General features: G+C 45.2%; 1 protein-coding gene across 9 annotated transcripts in view; it reads right to left on the reverse strand.

Moving 5' to 3' along the window:
- Nucleotides 1-34: 34 nt before the first annotated feature.
- Nucleotides 35-13751, reverse strand: part of LOC143893308 (uncharacterized) — a 47168-nt gene continuing 33451 nt past the window's right edge. For 3 of the 9 annotated variants that reach the window (XM_077398530.1, XM_077398528.1, XM_077398529.1), the window contains exons 9-12: nucleotides 13511-13709; nucleotides 10685-11017; nucleotides 7190-7447; nucleotides 35-4561 (exon numbers count right to left, since the gene is read on the reverse strand). In XM_077398530.1, coding sequence (XP_077254656.1) covers nucleotides 3288-4561; nucleotides 7190-7447; nucleotides 10685-11017; nucleotides 13511-13709 — 2064 coding nt within the window. In that variant the 3' untranslated portion in view covers nucleotides 35-3287. Of the gene's footprint in view, nucleotides 4562-6174; nucleotides 6346-7176; nucleotides 7448-10684; nucleotides 11018-13510; nucleotides 13710-13751 lie in introns of those variants that run through there. The other 6 variants (XM_077398534.1, XM_077398536.1, XM_077398535.1 and 3 more) reach the window with 6 other exon arrangements.

Below are 13751 nucleotides of genomic sequence, written 5' to 3' on the forward strand. Positions count from 1 at the left end.
GATTTTCGGCGAGGGCATTCACACCGTGGGCATGTGTAATAAAATTAACATTTTATTTGAAAAATCGAGACATACACAGATGCGAAAACAATGATAACACATTCTGGTAGCACCGATAAATAGACGCTGAAACGATATCTTTAGATTTTTAGAGTGACTATGCGCGGGCTGATTGCTCGTTTGATCAAAATTCGATCGTTTAATTCTTCTTTTTTTTTTTCTGTGCGGATTAGTTCCTTCGTTTCGATTAGTCATACGTCGAGCAACAGCTTTCTCGCGAATCGGTCGGAGCGATACAGGGTGTTCGAAGAGCTTCTATCTATGATTACCGCGATTGTAATCATACCATTTCTACAACAGATGTTTTCCGGTTCAGTTTAAATATTTCATGATAATAAATTAAGGGAACGTTCAACAGTTCAAAAATATTTCTGGCATTTCCTCGAATTAGCAAATCTGTAAATTGTAGATAATGCAAACTCTATCGTTTCTCTTTTTTTTTTAAACTTTCTAGCATAGAAATCTTCCTCTACGAAAAGAAAACTTTCCCTACGGAGATACAGATCTCTCACGAACACGCTGTATCCTTAATGTTACAAAATCGAGTATTTTTGTTTTCCGACCGACTTATCCTCTTTCGCTGATCCTTATATACCTCTAGAGAGAGCGGAATGGATATATAAATATATTTATACAAGATGTATCGCAAAGCGTCGGAGTTAGTACACTTTATTGTACAACCTGTATAGCGAAGTCGCACTAATCGTTCTCGTAATAGAGATAGGAAAAAGGAACTATCGAGGGTGTAACGGACTGATCTCCGGTAAGCCGTCTACTTTCGGATTTTGATCGATTTCCTTTAAAATCTCCCCCTGCCGCACTAGCGAAGTTGCCTCTCTTACTCCTAATTTATCCTTCCTATATATGTATATATCCCTTTAATAGCGCTATGTACAAACGTAAATGAGGGATCAACGTTGGTCGCACAAGCTTGACAATGTAACGGTTTCGATTGATAAATAACTCGATGCTCTCTTTCTCTCTCTCTCTCGCTACGCATTACAAAAGAATCCGGTAATTACAAACAATCGAAATCAATAGTCGTAAAAGGATCGTGTATACGAAAACGCAGTTCTCGTCTTATAATTCCTCGACGAGCGAATCGAGTATTCCTCGTCGACTATAGAAATATCCGTGGCGTTTTATTATTGGCACTATACGACGCATCCTCTCCCTTGGTTCGATTTTACTTTCCATCGTGTTTCATCGTCGATAAAAATTACATTGTCATCGATAAAAACGACTTCTACCGAGTAGCGTAGGAAATCCGCGCTTCCGCGCCCTTCGTTAATTCCTTCGCAAGCGATTCCTCTCCCCTCACTCCTCCCTCCACCGTTAATTATCTATTAAATTGTGATCACCGAAGCATCGTCGATTGCTTGATTAATCGTCGCTCGATGACGCCGCGACACTCGCATAATTTCGGGTATGCAGGTTTCTATTCTTTCCTCTCTCAGCACATTATTTTTTATATTGCTATACGAAGTAAAATGGTGTAAAGTCTCTCGTTATCATTGGCACCATTGTCAATCATCCTTCTTTGTGGTTTTTTTTTCCCGCTAGAAAGAGATCAGCCTTTTGTTATATGTCGTTTCGTGATGCAGCTCGACCTAAAGCTATACGTTTACTATTAATAAATTGGCGATTCGTTGATCCACGGGGAAAGCTTTTTCGCCGTTCTCAACCGAAATTGTACGCGTGGCGCGTTCTCCCGAGAATATAAGAAGTTGAAATGGTGTCGTAAAAAGTTGACGATGTCCCGCGGCGACGTTTCGAAAGTCTGATGCTCTTTTGCGATTTTCATAATGCTTTTCTCATTTGGCACGATGTCATGGAGGTGAACGATACTTGCGGCAAAATCTATTCTTTTTCCTTTGAAGAAGGAATATCAAAAAAAGAATCTCGCGTTTATATTATTAAAATTAATCCGATTAATAACGACGAGAATTAATTGGTTCAATTATATTTACATGCCGATAAATAAGGCAAGCATTCCCTTAATCGTAATAATGACATATTTTTGCGCGAACGAATTAAAATACAGTATACCTCTTGAAATATATATATATTCCCTTTTTCGAGGCTCTCGATATATTGCACGATTTCAATCTCGTCTCCGATAACGCGGGATCTAAGCGGAACTTCGATCAATCGTGAATATATTCGCTAAGAAAAATGTCTCCCGCCTCTTCACATATAATATATAATACGATAAAATTTAAACGATGCAAAGTTGAACGAAGAGACAACAACGTACTCTAAATATTACTTTCCGCTCCGTCCGCTCGAGGATCCCGAAATCACCGATCCTTTCAACCCTTGCAAAAGAATCGCGCTGGAGAAACATAAAATGAAAGCATTTTGCATTATTATCTGGTTCAAATCGTTGTAATACATTGATAAACATTTAAGTATATTTTCTTTGAATTCTTTGGAAATTATTCATATGTCCCGGATTGAAAGAGTCGATAATGATTCGCCGATAAGACTCAACCCGGCGGACGATTGATAAACCTTTCACACAGCAACGACCAAATCGAGGACTGTCTGAAATGACGGAGGGTCGCCTTGATACGATCGCGATACGCAGAGTGTGTCGCAAAAGAGGGTGGAGGGTGTGTGTACGAACAGAGCTTTTTCAGTTTTCGCGTTCGACTTCTTTTTTTGTTTCTCTAGAAGGAAAGATAGAAAAAAGTCTTTGTGTATGCGTGTCTACGTGTAAAATCATTACGAGTCCGTGAGCTCGAATGTCGAGCTCCTCCAGAGCCTCCCATCTGGGACTTCCGTCGACATTCTCATCTAGATACTTTTACCTAGACACTCTCACGAACGATATAGACGTCCAAAAGATATCCGACGAAATTGGGGGTATCTTTAGAGCTATTACATTGTAACCGAGTTAACTCCAATGGCTGATGAAGTAGTCTTCAGTCTGAAAGCATCCGTCGGCAGCCATTGACATCTTCGATCTTTCTCTCGAGAACCTGAGGAAAATTCTGAGCGACGTCCCTCGCGATCGCCTGCAATTCTCTCGACTATCCCTTCATCCAAGTGTGATCCTCGCTCTTGTTCCGCCACGTTGGCCGACGTCAGTCGTGCTCACCCCGAAGAGATCCATCCACGACGACGTTTCCGATTCCCTCCCCGCGAACCTGAGGAAAATCCTGAGCGACGTGTCTTGAGCCATCCCGATTCTTGGATCCTTTTCCACGCGGACGACGCGAGTCTCACTCCTGCTCCACGCTGATGTCCACCGTCCTCACCCTGGACGAGTCCGTGGGCAGCAGCTGAAGGCGTTCGGGCTCCGCGTCCAGCATGATGATGCACATGAAGCTCTTGCCGGACGCCTGATCTCTGGGATAGATGGTCACCGGCGCGAACTTGTCCACCGAGCCGTCCACGTAGGAACAAAGTTTCCGATAGACCTGAGGGAAGTGCCTCCTCAGGGAGACCCCCCTGAGCCTGAGCTGCCGCTGAATATTGGTGAAGCTAATCTCTCGCGCTTTTCGCGGTGTGTTCTGACCGTTGTTACCGGGTAGCGATGTCAGCACGAGAGTCTCGGGCGAGTCCATCTCTCTGGTGATGTTGCAGGGAGACGCGGGGGCGAGCTGTTGCGACAGCCTCCGCCTGGCCTGCGGGGACGCCGAGGAGGAGGAGGCGTGCTGCTTGGCCGCGCCGTCGAGCCTGATCTTCGCGCACCTGGATACCAGTTGCCGTTCCCACCTGACCGCGCCGCTGGTCGGCACCTCGCTGACCACGCACACCGCCACGTAGAGCACCAGCCGCGCTTCCGGGTTGTACGTCTTGCAGAGGCGCATCAGCTCGGCGTAGAGCTCGGCGCCCATCTCGCCCGGGAGCAGGTCCGACCAGCGCACGTACGTGGGCTCGCCGAGGTCGGCGAAGCCGTTGCCGACGAAACGCTCGGCCGCCTCGGGGCTCGAGAAGAAACACTTGACCGCGCCGCGACCGTGCGCGGCGTAGCCGCGTCTGGCAAGGGCGGAGATGTGCTTCAGGGTGGCCGGGTCCTCCTTCGCCGAGGACAGCACCTGGCGGCAGAGGCTGCCGGCACGCGAGTGCAGACAGGTCCTGCGATGACGTTGCCAGTGGGCTCGTCGACATTCGCGCGAGCAGTATAGGCAGGTGCAATTGTGGCAGCTCTTGTAGGTCCTCCTCGCCTCGGCCAGGGTGGTCGAGTTGCCGCATTTATTGTTTCGGCACCGCACCACCTTGTCCATCGCCGAGCTGCCGTTGGTGGTGGAGTCTTGGGCGTTGTCGAAGGACACCCTGCGGTGGCGGGGCTGGACGCTGCCGCCGCCGCCGCCGCCACCGCCACCGCCGCCACTGCCGCGCGGCATCAGCGACGAGGACGACGCGGCCACGGCTCGCGAGGCCGGCAGCGTGTCGCTGCCCTCGCTCTTCCGTCTCACCAGCTCGCCGGGGTAAAAGTTGCGCTGGTCGTCGACGGTTGCCTGGTGAACGTCCATCACGCTCTTAGCTGACTCTGCGACAGGTCAGATCGATTGCCTTTGTCAGTATGGGTATGGCAGGACGGGGCAGGGTCGATAGGAGAGACGATGAGAGAGGTCGGAGAACGATCGTGATTAAACTGAAGAGCTCTCCTCAAAATCGTGAATTTTGTTAAAAAGCGAAGATTCATATTTAAGCGTATATTATCCTTGCAAGATTTTCATGCAGCTCTTTGCAATGTGTATAATTTCTATATTTTCAAAGTGTGGATTTAACACAATTTGGAAGCGAGCTTTTCTTGATTCACCCTACAGAACGATGGCATTAAATAGGAAACGATAATGTTTATTACTTTTTGATGGAGAGATGAATAGAGCTAGATGATTTCGCGTAGCGATGTTTAGATCGAATGAGATGAGGATTCGTTCTCACTTTCCTCCGTCATCGTCACCGAGAGCCAGCGCGAGAAACGCGTTAAGCACAATGACATGATGATTATAAGCAGATAATGAGCGTGAATGACAGTGATCGGCGTGATGTATCTCTTAATGACGCATTCGTACGTATAATAATTCTCCTCCCCCCGACAGTCCAATTTTCCTTGCCGTTAAATCGCATTTCTCTTGTGTCAGTGATATGGCCTCACAACTTAGTACTTGAAGCGATTATCTAAAGAAACTAAAGCGTCAAAGCAAATAACAATCAGATTGAGATCATTTAAAGAAGAACAAGATAGCTAACTGAGAAAAAGATACTATAAAAATATATCCGAGTTCTAATCTAAACAAATATGTTAAACCTTTTTTTAAAAGCATATAAAAATCAGCTAATAAATATATTTAAGATTTTTCAAAAATTGCTGTTAAAATTTCCCTTCCTTCCGGAAGGTTCCTTCATAATAATGTTATTGTAAAAGCTTTTCATCATTGTAAGTGGATGAGAATTAACTTAGAAAGACAAATACAATGTCAAATTTCGTAAGTGGAAAAACGTTTTATTCAATTTTTATTTTAAAATAATCATTTTAAAACTTCTCTGAGAAATTCTTGCGGAAAAATTTTTTTCTTCGCGTGGATACTGCTTTTCCAAAGATATTAATAAACAAATTTTTTATTTTTAAGTTTTTTCACTTCTAATCTTATGTCGTCGAATGTACAATTAGAAAAAGAGTTGCTACAATATAAGAGCGAGTGGGCACATTGCTATAAGTTCGCGTAGGAGCGAATTCAATCTGTGTATTTAAACTCATCCCACGTGCCAGAAGCTTGATCGTGCACAGAACCACAGAAGATCTGTTTTTTGTTTTTAGTCGCGCACTTTCCTACGTTTTCCGCATCAAAAGTAAAAGTGGCATATATACTTAAGTTTATGAAGCAAATCAATCGCCATCGATCCTCCCGTTAAATTTAGTACTCTGTCTTTTTTTGAAATTCGACAACGCGGTCGAAAATTTTCACAATAAAAGTGTGTGAAAGTTGAAGACAGATCGTTGGAAAGTATAGGAAGCGCTGCTAAAAAGGGGGACAGATCTTTAAAGAGAGACAAAGAAAAGACATGTAAGAAAAGAGACAGAGAAAAAGAGTGAGAGAGAGAGAGAGACAGAGAGACAAAGAGTGTCAAGAGTCTTGGTGATGATTTTTGTCTTACGATCTCCGTCTCGGCTCGTGTTATTAATCATGCGCTCCTAATTCTCATTCGCGCGATAAGCAGCGAGCGGCTGCTGCGGCGGCCGGCCACGGCCGAACTCGTCCTCGGAGTCCTTGGACTCTAGGATGTCTACGACCCCGCGAGGGGCTTTACACGCCCTTAGGCTCGCCTCTGCAAAGGTGCAAAAGAACGTGAGTTCGTGGGGCGGCGGGGAGGCGTCGAGGCGCGAGATAACGCGTTTATCGCCCTCTTCTTGATGCTCGGATATGACGTTCTCGTGGGTTTTTCTATATCGATATAGACTTGACGATCGAGTCCGGCGTCGGACCACGTGGACTCGAGTTGAAAAAAAAAGCAACAACTTGCATTCGTTCGTCCCGTTCTATTCATTTTATTTCTTTAGGGATGAAAATTGAAATTTTCTCTTTCAAGGAGGAGTACTTGGGTACTTTTTCGGTCAAATTCTTTCGATTTCCTGCGCCGTCGACGAGGTGAAAATGTAAGGATGCAAATGGTATGATATGTAATTTTATCTTGAGTATCTGATTCCGCGCGAAACCTGGTTCCTTCGTTCAAGTACGAAGCGCAGTCCCCGTGGGTGAAGCGAAGGGTGAGGTGAGTAGCGACGAGGCGAAGAGAAACGCAAGTTTAAGTTTTTTTTTTGCTTTACGCCGCAAAAGCGGAACATCACATGGTCGGTCACGTGTACGTCGAAATGTCCCGGAAAACGCATATACACCGGCGGCAGATTTCCCTCGTGTTAAGAAGCAAAAGAAAAGAAATCCTCCCCCTCCCCTTCGCGGACGAAAGTCCAATAAATTTTCGGTGCAAAATTAACGGGACCGAGAACGGGGTATGTTCGGTATCGAATTATTCTTGGAATTCTGCCGCTTGCGTAAGATTCTTCAAGGGATCACTCGACGCGCACGCTCTTCGGGGTACGGTATTATAGAGATTGATCGTCCTTGGGTGTAGGATCCGCCGATCAGAACGAAAACTTACATAGTCCTCCTACCTTGGAGGTCTTGGCGTAGGTCGTTGCAGCTCTTCCCGGCTTTCGCCTGGCCGACGGCGGCGTTCGTATGGCGATGGCGGATGGCGGACGTGGCGGTCACGACGGGCCCCCCCGGGCCAGGACTCGGGGTACGCGACGCGGGTGGCAGCCCCAGGAGGGAGTCGAGTACGTCCTCCAGGGTCGTGGAGCCCGGGCTCGGTTTGTTCCGCAGAAGAGCTGCCGTCGCCATCGCCTCGTCCGTATCGCTCTGGCCCGATCCTGATCATCGGTATCATGCGGGGGTAAAGAGAGACAGAGAGGTTTGCGTCATCCTCTTGGCCTCGAAAGTGTATGTGCGCGCACGCGCGCGCGCGCGTTCGTGTACATGTGCGTGTACATATGTGTGTGTGTGTGTGTATATATATATATATATATATATATATATATATATGTATATATCACGGAGTTAACGAAAAAATGGGGGGGGGGGAAGCTTATCTTGTTCTCACCTCAATGCATATATATTGAGGTGAGAACAAGATAAGCCTTTCCCCCATTTTTCCGTTAACTCCGTGATTAATAACAAAGCGATTATTCTCTCGTTGCCCCCTTAATCCGGTCCCGGTTTTACGAAAGGAGGCAACTGCGTGTATGTGTGTGTGTGTGTGTGTGCGCGCCCGTGAGTAAAGATGGAGTAATCTCTTTTCCAGGGTTCCATTGACCCCCTGACCCCATTATGAATAAAGCGATTCCTTTCCCCCATTGCGCCTTTTGATTAATTTCGTTAAATTTCTCTTGGCCTCGAAAAAGCGTATTACGCTCCTCATACTAGGGAGAAATGACAAACTTTTGCGATCCTCATCGATAGCACGCGCGTTGTCGCAGCCGACCGGAGTTGTCGGCGTTGTCGCAACTTGCGGCTCGGAAAGTAAAATACATCTAGTTATGTGCCAGATCAAGTTTACGTCTCACGACTGCTAATTATCGATCGGGGGCCGATCGATCAACATCTAATGTCATCAATTGTGCTTTACGCGCGCATAAGTGCGGCTTGTCAAGTTACATATATAAAAGAGACAACACAGAACTCGATTGCTGATCATCGATGGTCGAGAGAGCAACAAAATTCTGCAGCACTTACCGTGACACAAGCAGAACGTGGTACGAGAATGCGACCGAAATAGGTGTAATATGCAGAAGACGTTCACATAGGTGATCGCGCCGATTAAATCGGTTCTTTTCAAGAACGCACGCGTAAACGTGCGCGATATGTATCGATAAAATATTTCAACAGCAAGATATTTACAGAATCGAGATTACGAAATGAGAACCGATTTAATTAACAACGATATAGGGGTGAGAAGAAAAAATAATCGTATATATATATTTATATATAAATGAACGTGGGAACAAAGAAATTTACGAAGGGAACACAAAGGATGACGACAATAATTTATTTGTTGCCAGGGGGTAGTAATTATACGCTCTACAGACAAATGATAATCGTTGACGCGTCCGAACAATAAGTACGGAACCGTTTGAAAGAGTGATAGAGAGACCAGAGGCGGGAGCACCGGGCACGCAGAATCATCGCGAGAATCATCGTTCTCGCCGTCTCGTGACTCACACGATCGAATCAATCTTTATTAATATCACTCGCACTTACTTGATATATACCGATAATAATTACAGGATAAAGAAATCATTAAGGCACAGGAAGAGACGAGACGAGACGCGCGTACGATTCTGCGAGCCTCGAGGTCGTAATTAAAATAGTAACAATAATAATAATAATAATAATAATAATACAATTAAAAATAATAACGATAATGATAATAATAATATCAACGCGCTCGTAACACATAATAAACGATGTGCGCGCGCTTCACATAAGTAAACCTAATTAATACAAGTATGTGTATGTACCTGTACAGGTTCTACAGGTGTTAACGAAAAGTGTGGACAGCTTTACAGTAAACATACATGAACGCAAATAACTACTGACAATGGTGAGGGAGGAAGAAGGAGAGGGAGAAAAAGAAACAGTGGTTAAATTAATATAAAACTGATATCTCCATACACGATATACGGGGAGCGCCTTTTAATTATTCCTTTATCAGCGAACGGGGAGAGGGAGCGGAGGGTCGTCGACACGTATCGTAAACAAAGTAAGAAAGTGTACTACAAAATTCTTCGCGACGAGCTCTCTCGCATGAGCGACGACGAGAATGAAAGAGAGAGAGAGAGAGAGAGAGAGAGAGAGAGAGAGAGAGAGAGAGAGAGAGAGAGAGAGAGAGAGAGAGAGAGAGAGAGAGAGAGAGAGAGAGAGAGAAAGATAGTGAGTGAGAGACGAGAGAACGCGCGTGGAATGGAGAGTTTTTTACTTTTAGAGTTTTTTTCGCTGCGCGAAAAAGTCCGCGAAAAGCGCGACTCGAGTGTGCCACTTCCGGCTTCGTTTCATTCCCGAAAAAAAAAAAAGAAAGAAAAATCCTCGAGCAAGTCGAGTCCGCCCTAGGGCGAGTAAGCTGCAATCGGGTAAGCTAAATCGCAACGTAGTTAAATATTAATGCAATACGAGTTCGTCTCGTTTTATCATCATCTCGAGTCTCGCCGTTCGATCAAGCCTGATATCCACTTGAGAGCTTCCGGCTCTTGAATGGGAAATTCTCGGTAGTAAAAGGATCTTTCGGTGAACGAAGTCGACGATTATTCGCAGCTCCAAAGGTTTTTACTATCGAGAATCATTCTCGAGGCACGAGAAAGAGAGAGAGAGAGAGAACTCCCAAGTGGACGGTGCAGCCTTATATTGTCCCGTAGTCGCGGTGATAAACCTCCGAGAGAAAAGGAGAGTGTTAATCGGCTCGAGTCGGCTTTGTAAATTAATTATTAGCCGAGTCCTGGAAGTTCGATTAAGCCTCGCGCACCTGCGGCTCGTCCGAGCGCGCGACGAAAGCTGACAAAAACGAGGACGGAACGATAACGATTATCGATATGTGGGCGTAAGCTCTAATCACCGTCGTGACGACGATAAAAAACTCGCGGACCCGAGAGAGAATTATGAGAGTGCTTCCCGGGGTTCTGCGCCTACGTCGAGACGAAAGCGCGACGAATAAACGTCACCCTTAAAGGGCATCTTTGATATTTACCACGTGGGACGACTCGAGGGCGAAAAACTTGGGGGACGCAAAGAATCTATTTCACGATAAATTTATGAAACAATTTTTTTTTAAATATGTCTTAATTAAATCGTTCCCCTTCCGATACTTGATATTTTACAATATTAATCAATATATTGATATGTTTACATTTGATTGTATATCTACGGTTCTTTCGAATTCCCTCTAAAACCGATTACGCTATTTCACAAATTCGAAATTCTCGGCTTTATCTCCGATTTGCAGGAGGACCTCCTCGCGGATCGTCTTCGTCAGTTTCGCGCGCTCAGCGACGGGCGGAGTGCCGGAAGTAGCCGGGTGCCGGAAGTTTCGCGCGTCCGCTAGGCGAGCAGCAACTCACCGCGGTGATGACGCTGCTGCTGATGCTGCTGCTGTTGCTGGCGATGCTGGCGATGCTGATGGTGGCGGTGATGATGATAGTTCGAGGAGGACGTGGGCGACGGGCCGGCCGAGGATGTCTGTAGATGCTGATGACGCAGGTCGTCCCGGCTGGGCGTCAGGTCCAGGTAGAGCCCGGACGCGGCCGAGTCCTGGCAGCTGCAGGACTCGGTGCCGGCCGCGTTGCAGCAGTCCCCGGCCTCCTGGTCGGTCGCCAGGCTCATAGGCGTCTCCGGCGAGTCCACGGGCCGCGTGCCGACGAACGAGCTCTCCATCCAGCACAGCCTCACGCTCCCTTCGCGGTGCCGACACAAATGCGAGAGCGATTAGGCCCGGTCGTAAGTGACCCCCTTCGCGTCGGCGTCGGGAACTAACTCTAATCGACTTTTCGATCTTCCTGGCCCTGTTTCTTTTCGAGGGAAATCTACTTCTAACTTATTAGAAATTTATAAAATTTTCTCAAACCGTAACGTGGCTCAATATTTTGTATTTTAAAAATTCACAAATTTACATCCAATCCAATTACATCTAGGAGGATCGGAGAGCCGTAAATAAAAAAAATTAGTCCTTAAAATATTTCTGATCACAGTATCAGTGTGTTTACTTCATACATTCCGCGATTATAGATATTATACAAACATGTTAATCTAGCTACAAGATTTAATTTTGTAAGGGGTTAAACGCTAAATAAATAACTGCCACGTTCTTAAACGCGCAAAGCACCATGGAAGAAACTACTCGTGCATTCGTGTTATATAATACCCAGAGGGGATTTCTAATCTCTTTCGTTATAAGGTTCTTCTGACGATTAAGATCCGACGATGCGGGCATTATACATAACTATCTTCATTGATCCTATAATCTCGTCTTAAGTACTAGTAGCGCTGTATGGGTATTGCGAGACGAATAACAAAGAGAACAAAAAATAATAAACTCAGAAAATGCAACAGCGTAATCATACGATGATTATGCACGACCGTATTGCATCTAATTACATTTGAATTTTATACAACGTTAAGTATGACGTTCATAAATCTTGGAAAAAAAAAAATAACGTTAGTGAAACTAGCACCAAAGTTTTGTTAATAGATAGTTATACGAAAAATATTTAAGTAAGCAGCAAGTTAGTTCCATTATCTGTTATCAAACGTATTAGGGTTAGTATCATAAGCGTTAAGTTCAAATGCGCGTCACAGCAGCACATCGGGAAGATATCAAGTCGATCAAAGTTTCAGTGATAAGATAGGGCTTTGCAATTTCGATTTCACGCAAAGCTTTTCAGCTTGTCCTCGTCTTTTTCAATTTAGCCCCGATATTATATCTCGCTGACAACTTGCTCGCGTATTCGTTCGCACTGAAAAGATGAAGGGAGGAGGAGAAGAGGTTGTTTGAATTTCAGGGCAATCTATTTCGGTGGCGACGGTCATGAGACACTATCGAAATAGCAGCGTCTCGTCTCGACGAAACGCTCTCGAGTCGCAGCGTAGCGCCGGGATTGTCCGAGATGAGAAGGTCACGATCCGCCAACCGGCGCTGGCTACAATCTAGTAGTCAGCGACACTAGACTTCAAAATCAAGCGACGCATTGTCGATCGCGCTATACTTTGTAGCGTCGTATGTCGACAAGCGTGAATCCCATCAGTTGCTGAAGGGTGCACTTACTATAATAAACGATTTCTGTAATAAACATTCAAATACCAAATGCTGTTTCGCGTTTCTATTATCTCTAATTTCCTACAGACCAGAACCGTCAGGGTGAGTAGAGTCAAGAAGATAAACTGACGTTTCTCGTGATAATCTTGAAGGCGGAAGTGCTAAGGGCACTTCCGATATCAGATCCGTGATGGGTTTAATGAAGGACCATTTGACGCCGAGATTGAACGTTTACATCCTATTAATGGATTTATTTATAATCTGAAGCGATACCGGTCGTAAGATGCCAGAGGATGTGCGTCGCAATTCGAAACGCGGAAGATATAGACTGAGTACTTGTAGCTTGACTACTTGTACCGTGTTAAAGTGCGACACGTGCATGCGCGCCACTTGCAAGAAGAACTCTCGCAAGCCGCCCATGACTTGCACTTAGTGCCTCAACGGCGAACGAGAAGAAGAGTCTCCGTTTAGACATTTAAACAGTTTAGAATTTTGAATTTTAATACACGGCGATTTATCGCGATTATCGCCGTCTTTAAATTGTATTTTTGGTCCCGTGGGTATATCTAACAAAATAGATTCGCGTGACGATAGTTTTCAATTAATTAAAAATAATTCTATAATTTGAATTCTCATTAGTGAGCCATTAATTTCCATTAATTTCTATTAATTCAAAATATGAGATTCATATGTAAATCTCAATAGTATGTTTTACTAAAATATATGATATAATAATTGGAGTTGAAATGGAGAATTCTAAGGGTGCTCGAGTTACGAGAAAAATATTTTGGGACGCGTTTCTAAGCAAATCCAACGCTCTCTCAGAAAATTCGACCCTTAAAATTCTTTAATCCGAGAAATCGGGGGAGGAGGAGATGTTAAAAATGTTAAAGACCGACCTGTTTTGACCTTATCGATGCGCAGAGCCAGTTGATGCATACAGAGACAAAGAGAGAGACAGAGACAGAGAGAAAAAGAGAGGCAGCTTGCAAAGGAAGATAAAAGAAGACATTAAGAAAAATAGGAAAACTCAAAAATTACCTTCGTGACGGAGAGCAAAGGTGATGGTGGTTGTGATGTTGATAGGATGGTATATATTTTTTTTGTGTGGCTGGGGGGGTGCTTTAGTGCTCACCTCTGGGGCTGGTAGACCTCGCTCCGCCCCTGTCGTCCCAATCTTCAGGTCGAGATCGAGGCGAGAGTCGGCCGCCGCCACCTCCACCGACCTCCTGGCCGCTCTGCACGTAGTGCACGATGGCCGAGGTCACTTCCTTTATCGAGTTCCGTACCTCCAGCTGCTGATTCGTTGTCTGTTGCTGCTGCTGCTGCTGTTGCTGTTGTTGCGAAATAAACATGAAATCCGTTCCAGACAATTA

The sequence above is a fragment of the Temnothorax americanus genome, unplaced genomic scaffold (assembly GCF_048541705.1).
Source record: "Temnothorax americanus isolate GAGA-0224 unplaced genomic scaffold, ASM4854170v1 Scaffold12, whole genome shotgun sequence".
Taxonomy (NCBI): Eukaryota; Metazoa; Arthropoda; class Insecta; order Hymenoptera; family Formicidae; genus Temnothorax; species Temnothorax americanus.